This window comes from Triticum aestivum, chromosome 6A (assembly GCF_018294505.1).
Source record: "Triticum aestivum cultivar Chinese Spring chromosome 6A, IWGSC CS RefSeq v2.1, whole genome shotgun sequence".
Taxonomy (NCBI): domain Eukaryota; kingdom Viridiplantae; phylum Streptophyta; class Magnoliopsida; order Poales; family Poaceae; genus Triticum; species Triticum aestivum.
The window spans coordinates 598,742,586-598,761,149 of NC_057809.1; the positions used below are offsets into that span (position 1 = coordinate 598,742,586).

General features: G+C 49.1%; 1 protein-coding gene across 1 annotated transcript; it reads right to left on the reverse strand.

The window, feature by feature from the left end:
- Window positions 1-6,691: 6,691 nt before the first annotated feature.
- LOC123128855 (26S proteasome regulatory subunit 6A homolog) lies at window positions 6,692-18,307 on the reverse strand. The gene is made up of 9 exons (XM_044548963.1): window positions 18,114-18,307; window positions 17,267-18,020; window positions 16,252-16,442; window positions 15,890-16,081; window positions 15,359-15,477; window positions 14,821-14,908; window positions 14,448-14,563; window positions 14,197-14,335; window positions 6,692-6,892 (listed from the first exon to the last, which is right to left on the reverse strand). The coding sequence occupies exons 4-8, from the start codon at window positions 16,046-16,048 to the stop codon at window positions 14,308-14,310; spliced, it is 510 nt and encodes a 169-aa protein (XP_044404898.1). The 5' UTR covers window positions 16,049-16,081; window positions 16,252-16,442; window positions 17,267-18,020; window positions 18,114-18,307; the 3' UTR covers window positions 6,692-6,892; window positions 14,197-14,307.
- Window positions 18,308-18,564: the final 257 nt, after the last annotated feature.

An 18,564-nucleotide genomic window follows, 5' to 3' on the forward strand; every position in this document is an offset into this window, starting at 1 on the left:
GCAATTTCACTTCCAGAAACAAGAGAAGAGGGTCTCACCGAGCCTCCTCAGAGCTCAGCGACTTTCGCCGTCGGATGCGTTCGCTTGATGGAGTTTGGGTCGTCGGATCAAGCCATCGGACGTATTCTACCGTCGGATCTGGAGTAGCACTATAGGAATGAATAGTTACTGCCTCCTCGCGCTGTCGCTTACTCTGTCTGTTCGACCGGGACTAGCTGACGTGTGGGGCCCCTCGTGGGTGGGCTGCGTTTGTCAGTGACCGTGGCCGCGGGTGTGGCATGTTCGTCCCGTCGCGCGCACCAACGGGTAAATATCCCGCGCCACTGCACGTAATATCTTGCCCCCACCGAGGGTATTTCGGTCTTTTTGCGTCCAGGCCTCATGCGTGGTGGGCGGTGGTTGGCCCGTGCGGCTATGGAGTGGGGGAGGGCAGCGGCTTGCCTCTTCGTGCTCCCATTCGCCCCCTTCTCTCTGGGTCTCCTCTCCTCTCGCCGCCGATGCTCGTGTCAGAGGCTATTCTTGCTAGGGCGATGATGATTAACTGTGGCTGAAATAAGTGTGCCTTTGAGCAATCGAGGCACCTGTGGGTATCAAGTTGGATCCTCCCTCTCATCCCTAAAATCATTTTTGGTCATGTGATACTTATGGTTATGTCCTTGGATGGTCATTCTTGTTGAGTGATAACCAGGGCAGCTCCACTATGTAAACAGATTGATCTGGTGGTAAGAGATGACGGGGGTAGGTTATATGATCGAGGAAAGGCGAATCTGAGCCCACTATGCAATTAACCCTAAACCCTTTTTCATTTGTATTTAAAGGTGTTGCTTATTTATGCTCCAGTGTTTATAGCCGTTTTAAGTAAAGTTTTCTTCTCTCTCATGCCTTTATTGCATATAAGTTGTTCTTGATCCTTTATTGTTTCTTGTTGGTCTTTGATTTAATCTGGTTAAGAGTAAGTTGCACTTTGTTATACTAGAAAGACTCACTCCCAACAAGTTATCGGTTGAATGACTTGTTTTAATTCGTTGTGATACTATTACTTCTATTTTTTGCAAGTTACCAGTTGTAGCTATTTGTTCATGCTACAGAAAATAATACTATAGGATTTTTTTGAGATTTTTCTTGAGATAATGCTGGATTGTTCATGTAAAGAGTGACCGAGGTAGCATGTCCCATTTTGTATCCATAAACATTTTTTTGACTGCTGTGATTAGGTTGTTGGGTTAATCCGAGCCATTGAGCAGACATTTCCTTTCGTTTTCTTTAGTTTGTTCTGAAGCTTTCCCCAATTCTGTACGTCACCACTGCATTTTTTTGGATCCTGTAGTTTGAACACTCTTCCAACTATAGAGTTTAAAATATGTTACCTACATAAAGAGGAGTTAAATAAGGATGAACTTACACAGCTTATCCTTATTTTAGCCATAAGAGTATTTTGTCTATAGAGCTGATACTCTGAAACTCTGTTTTTATTACTGTATTATATTATGAAGGTTCAAGTATTTGGGTTCTAGCTCCTGCTTGGATATGGTAGATGCTTATTCATTTTCCTATTAGGATTACATCATTGATGTCACTTCCCAACCAATATTAAGCTGGCAGTTGTTTATTTTCTCTTTTGCCTAACACATCAAAATCTAGAGCAACACTTTTTGTTGATTGATATTTCCAACAGATACTGACTACTTCTCTTTATTTTATTGTATTGTTAGCCAATTAAAAAGGTTTTGTTGTAGGTGTATTTTTTGTATGGTATATATTATGCGAGTTATTTCTAATGCATCTTGATATTATCTTAGAATCATCTGACTAGAGTCTCGGTCCTTAGAGCTTAGTTAAGTAAAGCATCTTTTATATCAGATATCAAATTATCTATACTTGTACTAAGATATAATGTATCTAACCAGATTTTCATTTCTTTAATGGAGTTTTTAGCACTCAGATTTATTTGAAATAGCTGCTCCTATATTTTTGTCAGTGCTTGCTGTGCTTAGTTTAAATGTTTCTTCTTGGTAGGATCATTTCTAAATAGTGGATGTAAGCATGCCTTTTCAAGCTTAAGCATTTGATTTTTAGCGATATGGTGTTCTCTCCTTACAGATGACCTTCTGCTTTCTTATTTTTTAAAATAGACAAGTTGGATGCAATTGCCGCCACTCATGTCGCTATAGGAGTGCGCGCAGGGGGGAGTGGCGGGTCAAGGTGCACTCATCGGCGCCGCTGCTGACCGGCAGATCCAGGCGCACCCTCGGTGCACGCAGGGGGGTGATCTACGACGACCTCCTGGGCACGACACCGCTGGAGACGGTGAGAAACACGCACTCCGTCCACCATTGGTCAGCGGCAGTAGCAGGACGAACCGTCGCCGTAGCCGCCGGGCTGAACCATAAGACGCCTCAACAGCGACTGACGAAGTCGTCGAGGTGAGGCGAGAACCCCCTTCCGACGCCTTGCATCGTCCTCTTCTCCTTTTCGTTTTGAGACATCCTCCACCTAATCCCCTCCCCTCTTAGGCGACAGCCCGGAGGTGAACTCCACCGACAGCGTGAACTTGGCCGGCGACCGCAAGGACCCATCCACGGGGTCCCTTCCTCTCTGAAAACGGCCTAATTGCTGATATCTTGCCTCCCCTCTCCTTCTCCCTCTCTTAATTTTCAAACAATTTCGGTATGGTATTACTGTTAGGTAACCCTACAAACTTTGTTGGAACCTAAAAATAGGTACTCCTGATGGATTAGAGTGGTTCTGCCTGAAACAACTTCCAATGAATTGTTGAATTAGCCAATGTCATAATTAGTAAATCCGTGCCGTTATATTCTGTAATGAGATCACATTATGCCCATGTTTAGATGACACTGACCCAAGTTTACTTTTTGATTCCCTTAATTTCTCTACCTAATTCTTGTGGCGGCATGCTTTCATCAGTTTCAATACGACGAAGATGACAGATCCAACATGGTATCCTTTACGGATGAACAGGAGTTAAGAGGCATGTGTGTAAGTGTTGCATATACTATTCGAAGATCTTCCGTGTCATTCCAATATGTACCATGCCATGCTACAGAACGATCAAACATATATTCTGTATTGGTTTATTCCTTCGGTGATTAATTTCAGGCCACCCAGGCCACACAAAGAAGGCCCACTAGTTTTTTGGACAGGATAAGTGCACTTCAGGCCACCCAGGGTCGGGCTTTCAGCAGAGACGCCAGAGGAGATACCTTTGTGCGAGACTGCTCTCGGTTGAAAATATCCAAAGGTTGGTGCCTCAAGCTAAACTTATCACCTGTGATTCTTTCCCTTTGATCCATTTGCTCCATGCAACCCCTTCTCTGGACAAGCGATAGTTATAGTCGTCATGGACTCCGATGAGATTCTCGACGAAGCGATACCCGAGTGGTTGGAATTGGCAATCATATGCTTCCAGCGGTATCACTCGCCATGATGAGCTCCACCATTGGTTCTAACTTTGTGTACTTATCAAGACTGCCATCTAACTGTCACCAGCCTTTGTATAAACGCCTTGCTTTTAGTATTTTGTGATGTTCGGCTGTCCTGTAATGTGCTACTTAGTTTTCGGTCCCTTGCTATGTAACCAACTTACTCTAATTATTAATAATGGTAATTCAACTTGTGGGATGCATTCATTTCTATATAAATGACTTGCTGTAATCCTGATCTATCAAGAATTTTGATGGTTTTTATTGAACCATATCTTACTTTGTACTGCACTTATATGATTTGTATTGGTTTACATACTCCCCTGATAAATACCAGGCGCTGGATTATTGGATCACTACTTTAGACATATTTTTGTAATGACAAAATGTGTCATGTTTGTCATACTTTTGGTATATATGTTGTCTTGCCGTTTGGCAATGCCCTGTTTTTTATGTAAATTTACTGTATTGGTCTAATCCATTCTGAGCAATTGCTTTAATTCCCTATGTTACCAAACGCACTGAAATTGATTTTGTCTTAGTCTCATGCCGATGTTTATCATCATTGTGTCTTGCTCCTATCACAACTGAGTGTTTCTTCTTCACTATTTTGTTATGCTGTATGAATGTATATACTAAAACTGAATTCATATTAACTTAGCATTACCTGCCTAATCAAATGTTGGGACCGGCACTCTTGCGCCAAGGCGCGATCCCGATCTAGTTGTAATATTGGTCACACCTCGCTAGATTGCAGGAAGCTTGACCAGCTTATAAAGCGAGGCGGGCTGGTCTTTTCGGCTCGCGCCGAGTCGCCCGCTCGGCTGCTCGTGCTTTGTAATGTTAGTCTCACCCCGGTAGCTTGCAGGAAGCTTGACCAGCTTAGACCTTGTACAATGGAAGGTCCTGTAGAAAAGATAAAGAGGAGAAAGAGGGCACGATAAGAGCCTTGGCTATCAGTTTTGTGTGCGCGCGTGTTCGTGCGATTTGACGTGATCGATCTTGTGGCGAATTTCCAACACCGGCCTCGCCTCCCTCATCTCGCCTCGTCCAGCATAACGACCGCCCCCTCCGCGCTCAAGCCAAATAAGAAGCTACAGAGGCACGCCGCGGACACGAGGGATGAAGTTGTCGCCGCTGCGCAGCAGAAGGTCACCAACGCCCGCGTCGTGGCGGCAACGATGAAGGTGCTCTATATGCTAGGGTTAAACCCTAGCCAACATGGCCTCGTCAACGCCGCCGTGGCCGCGGTCAGCACCGGCTCATCTGCGTTCCTTTGGATGGTGCTCCCCGACTCGCCCCGCGTGTCGGCTTGCACCCCGATGCCCGGCTTCCACGTGTACCTGCAGGCCTCCCGCCTTTTCAGGGAGTGTTCGCCCGACGTGAGCGTGGTGGCGCCTTCCATGCCCGCGCCCATCGACCTCAACGCCACACAGTTTGCCGGTGGCTCGTCATCCGGAGGCGCGAGCAAACGCGCGCGGCAGATGCCGGCCGACGTGCTGTCGGACGCCCACAACCTGTTCAACGGAATGCCGGCCGCCGGCAACAAGGACTACATGCAGAACCTGATCTTCGAGGGCGGTGCGCCGGTCGCTGGCTACGATCCCAACGAGACACAAAGCCAAGACGATCGAGGGGCGTTCACGCCGGTCGCTGGCTACGATCCCGATCAGGCGTCCTTCATGCGTGATCAGGTCGGCATGGACCTGGATGGCTTCCCACTTGACCATGAGTTTCCGGACGACTACGGGCAAGAGGAAGAGGACGAGTGCGACGTCGAAGTGGAGCCTTTGTTCGAGGACGAGCTCGCAAACCAAGCCGCTGGGCCAAAGCCGAAGCACAAGAGCAAGCGGACGAAGGCATGCACGAAAACCGAGGACAAGCTTCTTTGTGAGTGTTGGCGAGACATTGGACATGACCTCAAGACGGGCGCCGAACAAAAGCATTCAACTTTTGGGATTCGTGTCCACCGGGAGTTTCATGAGCGCAAGAAGTTTCCGCCTTACCAAATAGTGAGCACGCGCGGGTGGGTGGGTGTCCATTTTGAAGCGATGGAGGGTGATCCAACAAGAGTGCAATAAGTTTTGTGCCATCCTTGAGAGCGTCAAGGCCCGCCTCGTGAGCGGCATCGGCATGCAAGACATGGTATGCTAGCAAGCCGCCCTCTTTTGTGTCTTCAAGGTTATGCTTGCGTGTTCATTTGCATAGCGTTTGCCAATATGCTTGCATGAAATATATTTGTAGGCATTTCAAGCTTTGGAGGCATTCAAGGTCCAACACAATGGCAAGTGCTTCAACCTCTCCCATTGCTTTAGGGTCATCAAAGACGAGGAGAAGTTCAAGGCGCAATATGCCGCCCTCAAGTCGCGTGGGGGAAAGCAAGCCATGGAGGAGGTTGGGGACGGCGAGCTGGCACGGGCGCGGGGGAAGACCAACTCCAGGAAGGAGGACAAGCGGATGTGGCATCGAATGCCTTGATTGCAAGCGTGGATGGCATGATGAACAAGAAAGACTCAAGGGAGAAGGAGCGTCGGCGTTTCAAAGAAGAGCAAATGAACGCCTTCATGGAGATCCAAAGGAGAAGGCTTGAGATGGACGCGGAGGAGCAAGCCAAGATGCTTGAGATAGAGGCGGAGAAGCAAGCCAAGATGCTAGAGATTGAGGCCGCCAACGCCAAGACCAAGGCGAAAGAAGTGGCTCTTGCGAGCATGATGACCGGGGTGAAGATCATGAAGATGGATCTCAACATCGTGTCGCCAAAGATGAGGCAGTGGTTCGAGAAGATGCAAGCCGACATGCTCAAGTTCATCGACGAGTGATCTCGTGGCGGCGAGCGCCTTCCTTTTTTTGTATGCCGGCATGACCACGGGGCCGCGATGGCGTGGTTAAACTCAAGTCTCACCTCTTTTTGTGTGCTGGCATGCGTGCCGGCCGCTGACGAGTGCGCCAGCATGAACTGTGTGGTGATATTTTTTAAAGCCGACATTGTATACCGGTGTTGGCATGGTGCCAGCATGAGACATGGCCGCGGGCCTTTATTAAAAATTGAGTGAGGATATAAAATGGGTCGACGCGTTGGGCGCACTACCGACCCAAATGTAAAACAGGGCGGACGGCCGATCCAAACAGACAAATGCGCCGTCCGTTTGGATCGGCCCATTGGAGTTGCTTTAATGCATCCTGAACCGTATGGTCCACAATTCACACTTTCGGCGTAGAGCAATTGGTTAGAAACAATTTTTCAGGTACAGGCACAAAGCAAGATTACTTCACGCAATCAAGAGGATTCGAGAATTAAACTATATTCCAAATGAAAATGGTAGCCGAGTGTTACAAACAGCAGTCGTCACCGGACCAAGCGTTCTGAATACTTCAGGGAAACTAAGCGTAATAATTCAAGCTGGATTTCTTCTTTGCTTGCACTTGGATAATGCCTTCGTTGCATTGATCACCTGCATATGCAAACAGATAGGGTTGAGCGAAACAATACAGTTAAACATGCTTCGTGAGGAAGTGCACTTCAGGCAGTAAATCACATGCTACCAGGCCACAAAAAATGCTTCGAGATATCAAAGCAGCATCTACATATTGTATTTATGTTCCACTATGATTCTCTATTGTGTACTGTATTATATTTCAGGCTGTTCAGTTCATACTGAACATACAGTAGAACTGTCCTAAAAAATCATACCATAGAACTAATGCTGATTTGTTTAAAATTTCATTTTCTGAGCATCAAGATCCTAATCGATTTTATCTGCGGTTATCATCTTCCATTATGCGCCTCATTCACTACAGCGGTGAAAAAATGCAACAGACCACGAGCCTCCTGCGCGTCCCCACTCCGGCGACCGCAGCCACCCACCTGCGGCCGCTCGCTCCGACCGCCGCAGCCACCAAAGCCCATCCCGTTCCTTCCCCTTCCCCCGCGCCTGGCTCGCTCACGCCGCGGCGACCCCCTGGATTCCCTACGCCGCCGCCCCCGCCCCCGCCCCCCAGGCCGCGGATCTGGGACCCGGACCTGTCGCCACCGAGATCCACGAGGTCGGGCTCCTCGATGGTCCCCGAGTCCCCAGAGTTTGCGGTGGTCGGCGCCTCGCGTGCACCGCGCCCCGACGCGCTCGGTCCCAAGAGGGTGCGCTTCGATGGCTGCTCCCCAAGCTCTGGCGCCAAGAGGGGAAAAGCGGCAACCACCATTAATGAAGCCCCCGCAGCTCCAGCTGGAAATCCCTCTCGCGATGCATTCAAGTCGAAGATCCGGCCATGAATGCGCTTGGTTGCTTCCCCAACTCCCATTCAAGAGATTCGGCGGAAGCTCATCAACACCCATGGCTGTTGGTGCGCCCTGCTCACTGGTGGCGCCATCAAGGCGCGACGGGTCAGAGGCAGCAGCCGCGCGGCGCGCGTGTCCCGTCAAGCAGCAATGGAGACAGATCCCGGTCAAGCTCACATTCAAGAGGTTCTCATTCAAGTGACTGGTGCAGATAAATCAAGCCTAGCAAGCGGCGATGCTGCCGTTGCAAGCAGAGGGGGCATAAATCCTCTGAGTGTCGCGACCCTATTGTCTGCAACCTCTGTGGCAGGCAAGGTCACCGCACCTCTTGCTGCAGCCTCCACCCAAGAAACAGCCGCCCCTCCCCACCACGCCAAGCTCAAGCCCCGGCCATGCCTCCGCGTCGCAACCAGGCTCGATTGGGGGATGCGGCCTCACGCCCGGCGGAGGGCTTCGTTGCTACGGTCTCTACTCCGGCCATGGACGCCCAGGCAGCCGGCCTGGCCTCCCTTGCTGCTCTTGTCTGGCTCGGCGGGAACCGGCCTCGAGTCAACGCAGCCACCATTGCTGAAGCCATCCACAGCAAGTTTGGCGTGCCCCTGGAGGTCTTCCGTGTTGTGCCGCATCAGCCAGAGGATTTCCTGGTGCGGTTCGACTTCCCGCACCACCAAGCTCAGGTTACGTTGCTGGGAAGATTTCGTCATGGCAGCCTTGACATTCATGCGGCCCCCTGGTCCCCACTCACTAGGGCCACGGCCGCTTCCTTCCACCACCATGTTCACCTTTGCTTGGAGGAAGTGCCACTTCAAGCCTGGGATGTTGATGTAGTCAGCAAGATTGTTGGCAGCTCCTGCATCAAGCACTACCTTGACGTGGCAACGGTGCAGAGGGAAGACGCGGAGACCCTCAATCTGTGGGCTTGGTGCTCAAACCCTTCTGCCATACCCAAGGTCATGTGGGTGACCATTGTCGACAATGAGGTTTCGATTTCGGCATCCCCTTTGCGTGGCCGCAGAGGGCTCACCTATCGGGTCCTCGTGCATCTGGACCGATGCACCGGTCGGAAGATTTCTCACCCTCCAGTGATGGGCACTTCCCTTCACGCCCGCACTCCTCGGACAAGTTTGACTGGCACTATCAGATCGTCGACGGCGAGTCCTCTCAGCGCGACAGGCAGCCTGCCGTACCTCGACGCTCCGATGACCGGCGGCGTCGCAGGGACGATGACGACTGGGACTGGCAGGACGGCCATGGTCGGGATGTGGAGACCCGTGGTCGTCGCGAAGATCATGGCGGCTCGTGGCGGGACAGGCTTTTCCGAAGCCGTTCGCGTCCTGCAGACCGGCGTGATGATGCGCGTAGCCGCGGCCGTGAAGATAGAAGAGATGGAGGACACAGACACGGGTACGAGCAGGAGGCTTACTACCGCCGTGTCGATCGCTCCAAGGTGCAGGTTCTTCCTGGAGGTGCCGTCATCCCTACTGCTGGCCGTCGTCGGAGGGATGTGTCCCCGGTGTCTCGCCGCCGCTCCGGTACTGCCTTTGCTGCCCGCGCTTCGGCCATGCCCAGAAGACGCACCCGCTCCCCTGTGGCTGCTCTAGCATGGCGCATCAGGAAGTTGGGGACAAGCCTTGGCGCCTGCTTCTCCCCAGCTTTGACCACGCCGTCCTCAGCTGCGTGCGAGCGTGTGCATGACGCCTCGCCTGCTTCGACCGTGGTGGTTGCAGAGCCGGATGGCGCCTCCCCTCCTGCCGTGCTGGAGTCGCACGTCCAGCCTGCTCCTGCGAGGGGCTTCGCGCCACTTCTCAGCGCCGAGGAGGCTACCTCGAGTCCGCTCCGCCTCCTTTCCCGAGGCCATGGATGGGGTCCGGCGCCTGCGGCACCAACTGAAGATGAAGGTCGTGGCCGCTCCCCACCACCAGCTCCGAGGTCAGCCTCCTGTAAGATCATGGCTTCTCCGTCAGGTGGAGACTGGCTACGCAGGGTTCAAGTTTGCCCGGTCTCTGCGGCGATCTCCCCAGCCCAGTCCTCGCCTGTCACTCCCGTCTTCCAGGCAGGGATTGCTGCCCCGGCCCCTGCTCACGCTCCCTCAAGCTTGTCGCCGCTCTTTGTACCGCTGCAGCCCGCCATCCTTGCTGATCCAATTGCAGTGGCTCCCAGAGCTCTAAAGAACCGGCGCAAGACGCTCGCCGGCATCACTGGCTTCAACCTCGGAAGGTGTAGCCCAGACTCAAAGAGAAGCAGCAAACCGTCCCCATCGCGCAACTGGCTGAGCAGCTCCTCTACCGCAGGTTGGGGATTGTTGCTGATGGTGAGCCTGTCACGGAGGCGGCCATTGGCAGGTACGTGGAGCTGTTCAAGGGCCAACTCCCTGACATCGCCGTGGCGGCTTTGCGAGCCATTTTCCAGCTCGATTGCGACCTTGCTACTGCCATTGAAGATGCTCTGATTGAGCACGGAGGTGTGGCGGCTCCTGAGCTACAGGATGGACTTGGCGGCGCCTCGACCTCATGCTGATCCTGGGAAGATTGCCTGCTGCTGGAGTTAATTTGTTGCCAATGTTAGACAACTACCTGATTAGTGTAGCCATTTTAGTTCAGCGGATGGTCCCAGTTTGTACGCCTGTTTGTCCCAGACCATTGTTGTGTCTGCTGGAGGTTGCCTTGGCGAGGCGTTGGCCATGTGTGAGGCCTTTATCTGTAACTGGGAAGTGCCCTTTGATATTGAACCTTGTCTGTTTCCTATTCTGCTCACAACGATGTTTGTCTAGTGCTCAATGACAGATCAAAGCCACAACCTTGTTGTACTGAACTGGAACGTTCGTGGCCTAAACTGTCCTGCTCGCCGTGCGACCGTTCGCGAAACCATTGCCGCTACTCCTTGTCACCTTATATGCCTCCAAGAAACTAAACTCGAGCACGTCGACTCCTTCATCGCAAGCTCCATCGGTGGGCAGAGGCTGGGTAAATTCGCCCAACGCCCTGCTGTCGGCACCCATGGTGGAATCCTGATGCTCTGGGATGAGCTGTCAGTGAAGGTTGAGGATGTTCATTTCGGCGTGTACTCATTGTCGGCCAAGATTACCCTAGTGAGCTCCGGTCTCCCTTTCAAGATCACATCGGTTTACGGCCCAACTCGCTCAAACCTCAAGGATGCCTTTTTCCAAGAGCTCATTCTGGAAAAACCACCCCCTGGGGATAGATAGCTTGTTAATGGAGACTTTAACCAAATACACCGAGCCCGGGACAAAAACCGCCCAAACGCATGTCATAGGCGGATTCTTAAATTCAGATATGCTCTCAATGCTTGTGAGCTTAAGGAAATCCATGTTCAAAACCGCAAATTTACTTGGAGCAATGAATGAATCAACCCTACCATGAGCAAACTGGACACTTTCTTCTGCAACGAGGACTGGGACATCACCTTTGCTAATCACATCCTACACGCGATGTCTTCCTCCCTCTCCGATCACTGCCCTTTGCTCCTTGCCAATGCTGATGGCCCGGTCCGTCCTAAGACTTTCCGCTTCGAGAACTTTTGGATCAAAATGCCGGGCTTCAAGCATGCCGTCCAAAAGGCTTGGAACGATCCTTGTCAGGCCCTCTTCCATAAACTCAAGACGACTAGTCGGAGGCTCCGTTCTTGGAGTAAAACCATTTTCTCCAGAACCAAGGTTCAGCTACATATGGCTCTGGATGTCATTCTTCGTCTCGATTTCGCCCAAGAGTGCAGACGGTTGACGCCGGAAGAGTGTGATCTTAGGAGAAGACTAAAAAGAAGAGTCATTGGGCTGGCCGCTCTTGAGAGGGCTCGCAAATGGCAAAGCTCCAGAATTACAAGCTTGAAAGAGGGGGAAGCCAACACCAAATTCTTCCACCTTCGAATCAACCACCGGAGGAGGAAAATTTTTATTCATAGGCTCAAACAGGGGCCGGGCTGGGTCACCTCCCATGAGCATAAAACAGTGATTGTCCAGCGGCACTTCTCAGCCATCATGAAGAAGGGGCTGCCGAGGAAAAAGGACTTCAACTGGGACTACATCCCGTGCCGAATGCGGATCTTTCTGAACTGGGGGCTGCTTTTACCGAGGAAGAGATCAAGGCAGCGGTTTTCGACCTGCCAGGTGATAAGGCGCCAGGACCAGATGGTTTCACTGGAGTGTTCTTTAAGGACTGTTGGGATATTGTCAAGCCGGAGATCCTCAAGGTGATCAACCTTTTCTCAGACTTGCGCGTCAGCTCACTGCACTGGCTCAACTCCGCAAACATTGCGCTCATTCCAAAGAAAGACGGAGCAGAGGACATCACAGATTTTAGACCCATTAGTCTCATTCACGCCATCGCAAAAATTATTGCAAAGATGATGGCCTCTCGCCTTGCGCCTCACATGAACAACCTTGTCTCCCCTGCTCAGAGTGCATTCATCAAAAAAAGAAGTATCCATGACAACTTTTTGTATGTTAGGAACCTTGCCAGGCGACTGCATCGCAACAAAACCCCATCTTTGCTCTTCAAGTTGGACATTAAAAAGGCGTTCGACTCGGTCAGATGGGATTACCTCATGGATCTGATGCGCCATCGCGGATTCCCTATTAGATTTCGGGATTGGGTTTCGGCCCTCCTCTCCACGGCTTCCTCTAGGGTGCTACTCAATGGGGTTGCGGGGGAGCCGATTAAGCATGGCCAAGGGCTAAGGCAGGGAGACCCGTTTTCTCCGCTGCTTTTTGTTCTCGCCATCGATCCGCTTCATCATATCCTGGCAAAAGCGACCCTTCAAGGAAAGCTACACCCAATTGGCAGGCGATCTCCGGCTATCCGAGCCTCTTTGTATGCCGACGATGCTGCTATATTTGTGGCCCCATTCAAGGAGGATATCCAGTTCCTAGCAGACACTCTGAACTCCTTTGGTGAAGTCACCGGTTTAGTCACAAACTGTTTGAAGAGCAGTGTCGTCCCTATCCATTGTGCAGCCGTGGACTTGGACGAGGTGCTGCATTCCTTCCCGGCTACCAGGGCTACTTTCCCATTGAAATACCTCGGTTTGCCTCTTTCGGTGTCCCGTTTGAAAGCTGTCCATTTCCAATACCTCAAAGACAAGGCGGCTGCTAAACTCGTCCCGTGGCTAGGGAAGCACGTGGCTTTGCCTGGCCGTGCTGTCTTGGTCAAGGCGGTCCTCACTGCTATTGCCATCTACTCTATAACGCCGCTAGAGCTCCCGGCTGAGGTCCGGGAATATATTGACAAGCTCCGTCGGGCTTACTTGTGGGCTGGCTGCGACAAGGTGTCAGGCGGCAAGTGTAAAGTGAATTGGGAGCTGGTGTGCAAGCCCAAATCACTCGGTGGCCTTGGGATTCTAAACCTGGAGAAATTCGCTTCGGCCCTTAGGATTAGATGGCTTTGGCTCCTCTGGACCGATCCATCGAAGCCCTGGATTGGTCTGGGAAACCCATGTACCGAGGCGGACAAGGTCCTCTTCGCCACAGCCACGACCGTCACCATTGGAGATGGAGCTACTGCTCTTTTTTGGGAGCCCTCCTGGCTTGACGGTTGGAGGCCGAAAGATGTTGCTCCCAAAATTTTTGAGTGTTCCAAAAAGAAGAAGTCGACGGTTCAGGAAGCCTTGCAAAACAACTTCTGGGTGAGTCAAATTAATCCGCATCAAGGTCTCTCCCTGGAACACATTCAGCAGTTCGCCTCCCTTTGGGAGAAGATCAGTGCCACTCATCTTGTGGCTGATGCCCCTGATAGGATTACTTGGAAATTCACTATGGACGCCACCTACTCAGCAAAGTCAGCCTACAATGTGCAATTTGAAGGACACACGCGCTCGCCCATGCATGTGACTGTTTGGAAATCTTGGGCGCCGCCGAAATGCAAATTTTTCGCCTGGCTCGTGATGCAAAATAGAGTCTGGACTGCTGATAGACTCGCGCGCCGTGGATGGCCAAACTGTGGTCTCTGCCCCCTCTGTATGCAAACCGGAGAATCCCCCACGCATCTTCTTTGCCACTGTCGTTTTTCTGTAAGGGTGTGGTGCGACATTGTCCAATGGCTTGGGCTCCAAGATGTCATCCCTACGGAGTGGAGCACTGCTACTTCCGTGAAAGATTGGTGGCTCCGGATCGCCCAATCGAGGGCCTCTTCGCGGTCAGCGATGACCTCCCTTTTGATGCTCGTCTCTTGGGAGATTTGGAAAAAGCGCAATGCGAGAGTCTTCCGCAACTCGGCGACCCCCACCGCGGTGCTAGTGCGAAACATTAAGGAGGAAGTTAGATTATGGGTGATGGCGGGAGCGAAAAACTTGGGCGTTGTAATGCCGCCAGAGTGATAGACTTTTTTTACCCTCTCTAGGGAGCCTTGTCTTAAACCCTCTTCTTTATTAATGAAAATGGCAAGCCTTTTGCCTTGTTTCAAAAAAAAATCTTCCATTATCTACCATCCATAAAGGAACCAGTGTGACAAAAGAACAAGAGTCGGCAAAAACCTCTGTAGCATCCCTGCGCGTAGAGCAAGCATGCCAGCTTTCACACAAACAGCCTTCAGCTGTGCACCGTTGAAATCATCAGTTGAACGAGCCAGCTCCTCAAAGTTGACATCAGGATGTACGTTCATCTTTCTTGAGTCTACAAGATAGAACGCAGAACAAACTTCTTTTGAGTCCACAAAACCAAAAGGTAAGCAATTTTTTGCAATAGGAGTTGTCAGCCTTTAACAAATTGCAAGAGACATACTTACAAAATCCTAGCTCTTGCTTCTTCTGTCGGATGAGGGAACTCAATCTTGCGGTCCAGGCGACCAGAACGGAGTAAAGCAGGATCGAGAATATCTGCACGATTAGTTGCAGCTATCATCTGCAAGTCACAAAACAACAACGTGTTCAGGAAACAGGATGAATAAAACATCTGATCAGGTTCAGGTATTCATCATCTCTCAAATTATGACAAGCCAATTTGTGGCTACTCATTAATCAATCAAATAAAAAATCCATTTTATCGAATTACTGTTTTCAAAACTAGTTAGGCCAAACCATCAGTACAAAAGAAATTATCTTTACAGGTTGAGCTTGCATGCATTCAGATTACAGAGAAAAATATTAGGACATGGTGACCTTTATCCTCTCAGCACTGCTAAATCCATCTAGCTGATTCAGCAACTCCAACATGGTTCGTTGGACTTCTCTGTCACCACTAACTTCACTGCAGTCAAATAGAAAAAGAAAAATACAAACAATATCAAATATATACTTCCCGGTAAAAAGATCATATCTAGTTGCAAGTAATCAATATCTTAACCCTGCATTAATAGGTTAACAACATCATCACATATGATATGCAGCATATGCTGAAAGTAGTTAAGATGTATTTATCTCTGAAGTATAAATCATGAGCAGTTTCTCTTATTTTACATATGATGACATAGAAGGTTGATGGAGTGTTCAACTTGCAGGGATACCAACTGATTTTCTTCATACAAAGATTATACCACGGTGTTCATCAGACAATTCGCCAAATTAAAAACAAGAGTAACGACATAACGAGACATACTTCAACCACAATAGGTAAAGAGACACTAAGCATTTACGCTGGACTAACTAAAAAATCACAACGCTTATGGTACAAACGATGCATGCAAAATAAAAAATGCACCTGTCAAAACGCTTTGTTCCAATTGCATCAATCTCATCAATAAAAATGATGCAGGGGGCCTTCTCCTTTGCCAGCTCAAATGCATCTCGGACGAGCTTTGCCCCGTCACCGATGAACATCTGAAACAATTCACAAAATGTTAATATCTGACTGAAAGATATCCAGAAGAACTAAAAAATGCTGGACCCAGGAATATTACAGATGCAAATGGACATTCTAAGTTTGAACCAGCAATTTTAGATGCAAGTCGATATTCTATGTCTTATCCTGAGCCAATGATGCTAATCACTATTAACTACAGAGTTATAAGGATTACAATCAAAGTTCATTTGAGTGTGAAGAAAGATACAATCATCTTAACAGAACTGATCATAGTCTGCAAAGCATGCCAAAGCAGTGTTCAATGATTGGTAGAATAAGCAGCTAACCCTCGAATAAGTCAATCAGCATGACATCTAGTTCATTAAAATGAATAATAATATGATATTGCACATTCTGCTTTCAATGACTTTAACATCAAAAGTTAGTTACCTGGACTAGCTGCGGACCAGCAAGTTTCAGAAAGGTTTCATTGGTTTGTGCAGCACATGCACGAGCCGTCAATGTCTTTCCCGTCCCAGGTGGTCCATATAAAAGAACTCCTTTCGGGGGACAAACTCCCAACTTCTGAAATTGCTCCTTGTGTGTCATTGGCAACACTATAGCTTCAACGAGTTCCTAAATCTGCATTAGAAATTAGACAATTACAAAATCAGAACACGAGGGAGCGAATAAAAGCAAACAATTATCAACTAAAAATATTCTGACGTAAGAACTTAACATTATACTGCCTACAGAAAGATAAACTGGCAATCAGCCTATTGTTTTCATCATCTAAAATGTGAAGTAAATACCTCTTTCTCAAGGCCACCAATGTCATTATAATCCTCCGTAGGCTTTTCATCTACCTCCATTACCTTTACTCGAGAGTCATATCCCAAAGGTAGCGTGTCTAATATCAAGTAGCTGTCCTTGTTGACTCCAACCAAATCACCAGGCTTGAGGTTGTCAGGGTCAACAAGCCCAATCACAGGAAGGAATAAGTCTGCAATCAAGAACAGAAAAGGAACGGAGAAGCCTTGAGCAGCAAGTCCAACTCTTTACAGCACGTAAATAAATTGATTCTCTAAAACAGCAAAGATTGCCCAACTAATGAGATCCATCAAATGGTATGTGGAAATAAACCATGTCAAGTTCCAAACATCCAAATTAAAATAGTCCATATAGGCTCATAAATGAAAGGGTTGTTATGGATACAGATAAATTAACCAAGTAAAATGCTGTACGCAGGCAGGGATAGGAATATTGATGCTGCAAGGTACTAGAATGTGATGTCTGACATAATAAATTCAGCTACTTGTGATTGATGTGTCATGGTATCAACTCCCAGGAAAACTTACACAGTTAACAAGCCAACCTCAGGTGAAATATAAAATGGTGGTGTTTATAGCCTATAGGAGAGTTCTCAAAATTAAAATCTACTTAAGAATTTTACTGTGTGTTTGCAACTAATGGAGAAGTTCCATGGTGTCAAAGATTACAACACCTGCTCTCGTACAAAGTTACCTAACTAGGACCCTGAGACTTGATGATTGTACCAAACCTACAACACTGGCACATCCCTAACTTGTGTTGTACTCATTGGCTCTCCAAAATATAGGCAGAAACACTAAAATCGGAGACAACCTGAACACACACAACTAATCAACCATGGAGCATCTTTCCTCTCTGAGTACTTGTTTCTATGGCACCAACCACCGGCATGCCTGGGCTACATCCACGACAGTTCATGCATATACAGTTGGAGTAGATGTAGTAACAAATACTAGAGATGTAAGCACCACAGCAAGTTCGAGCAAATTTATTTACCTGTCTTGTGGATGTCTTAAGAACAACACATTTTCCTTTCCTCTGTGAGTCCAGATCTATATTAGCACCATCCTCTCCAGGTTCATTTCAAAAATCTGAAATAGTTGATAAATTACGTTAGTAGATTTCCAAGTACAAATGCATCTGAAGTCAAGATATTTATCAGCAACCTGGCAAACTATAACCTTGAAAATATCAGTTCTGAGTTTAAGGAAAAGACAAAATGAGTGCAGCAGTTTATCCTTGCCAGATAAGTTATCAGAAGCTAATGAACAACAGCACTGATACACACCAACTGATTCCAGAGAGCTACCACATAGCAAGCAATACAGTTGCAATTGATTTACTACCTCCTAGATGATTTACAAGGTTGATCACAAGAGAGAAATTGGCGTGTAACTATGTGTTTCTGTGACGTCAAACATTTCCAGCAAACTAAACTAGGGCGTACAGTCACTGACCCCTCATCAATCAGCACGAACTGAAGCTCAAAACTAGAGCATGTGAAGTCACACGCTACTCTGGGCTACTAATCTGGCTTGCACGAACTAATACTGGATTGGGGAATCGTGAATCCGGCATGAATGAAATCGGTACAGAAACCCATAATTTCCGCATCCAAATCGGTACAGAAATCCTTGACGGTGTTGCCGACGAGGTAGGGCAGCTGCTTGTTGAGCTTGATCATCTCCTGGTTCTCCTTGATCTTGTCCCTGACGTTCTCGAGCTCCAGGTTGTTCCGCTGCAGCTCGTCCTGCACCCCCGCGAACAGACAAACTAGATCAGGCGGCCCTGGACCGACGGGACGGGATAGCGGCTGCTAGGGTTCGGGGGAGGGGGGGCGTACCTTGAGGACGCGGACCTCGTTGTCGAGGAGGCGGGTGGCCCGGACGATGTCCTCCGTGGACATGGAGTCGAGCTGGTCGGTCTCCGACGAGTCGTCGACGGCCATCGCGGCGGCGCCGGCGTCCGTCGCGGGGGTGGGGGAGGACGACAGGACGCTCTGCTGCGGCCTGGCTTTGGCTTTGGCTTGAGCTTCAGGTGAATGAAGATTGGTACTATAAAAAATGATGTTTTGTTGTATAAAAATAAAAAATACATAAATGTAAAAAGTGTCAATATAAATAACTAGAGAAAAGAGCCAAGCAAAAAGAAGAGGATCGTTGTTTTCCTCTCGTCCCTGGCGGCTGGAACCCTAGACGCCGCCAGGGGAGGCCGATCTTCCAAGGCCGTTCTCCGGCGGCTCCCCTCCGGCGGCGATCTTGGTCGTCGGTGATGAGAGGGGTCGCCAGATTCAC

What these genes read in the sequence shown, in the direction of transcription:
- LOC123128855 (XM_044548963.1), bottom strand. Translation starts at nt 16,048, where the DNA reads ATGACACACAAGGAGCAATTTCAGAAGTTGGGAGTTTGTCCCCCGAAA. An exon ending in CTGGTCCGCAGCTAGTCCAG is followed by an intron (nt 15,478 to 15,889) that starts GTAACTAACTTT and finishes GAATTGTTTCAG; the next exon opens with ATGTTCATCGGTGACGGGGC. An exon ending in GAAGCAAGAGCTAGGATTTT is followed by an intron (nt 14,336 to 14,447) that starts GTAAGTATGTCT and finishes TCTATCTTGTAG; the next exon opens with ACTCAAGAAAGATGAACGTA.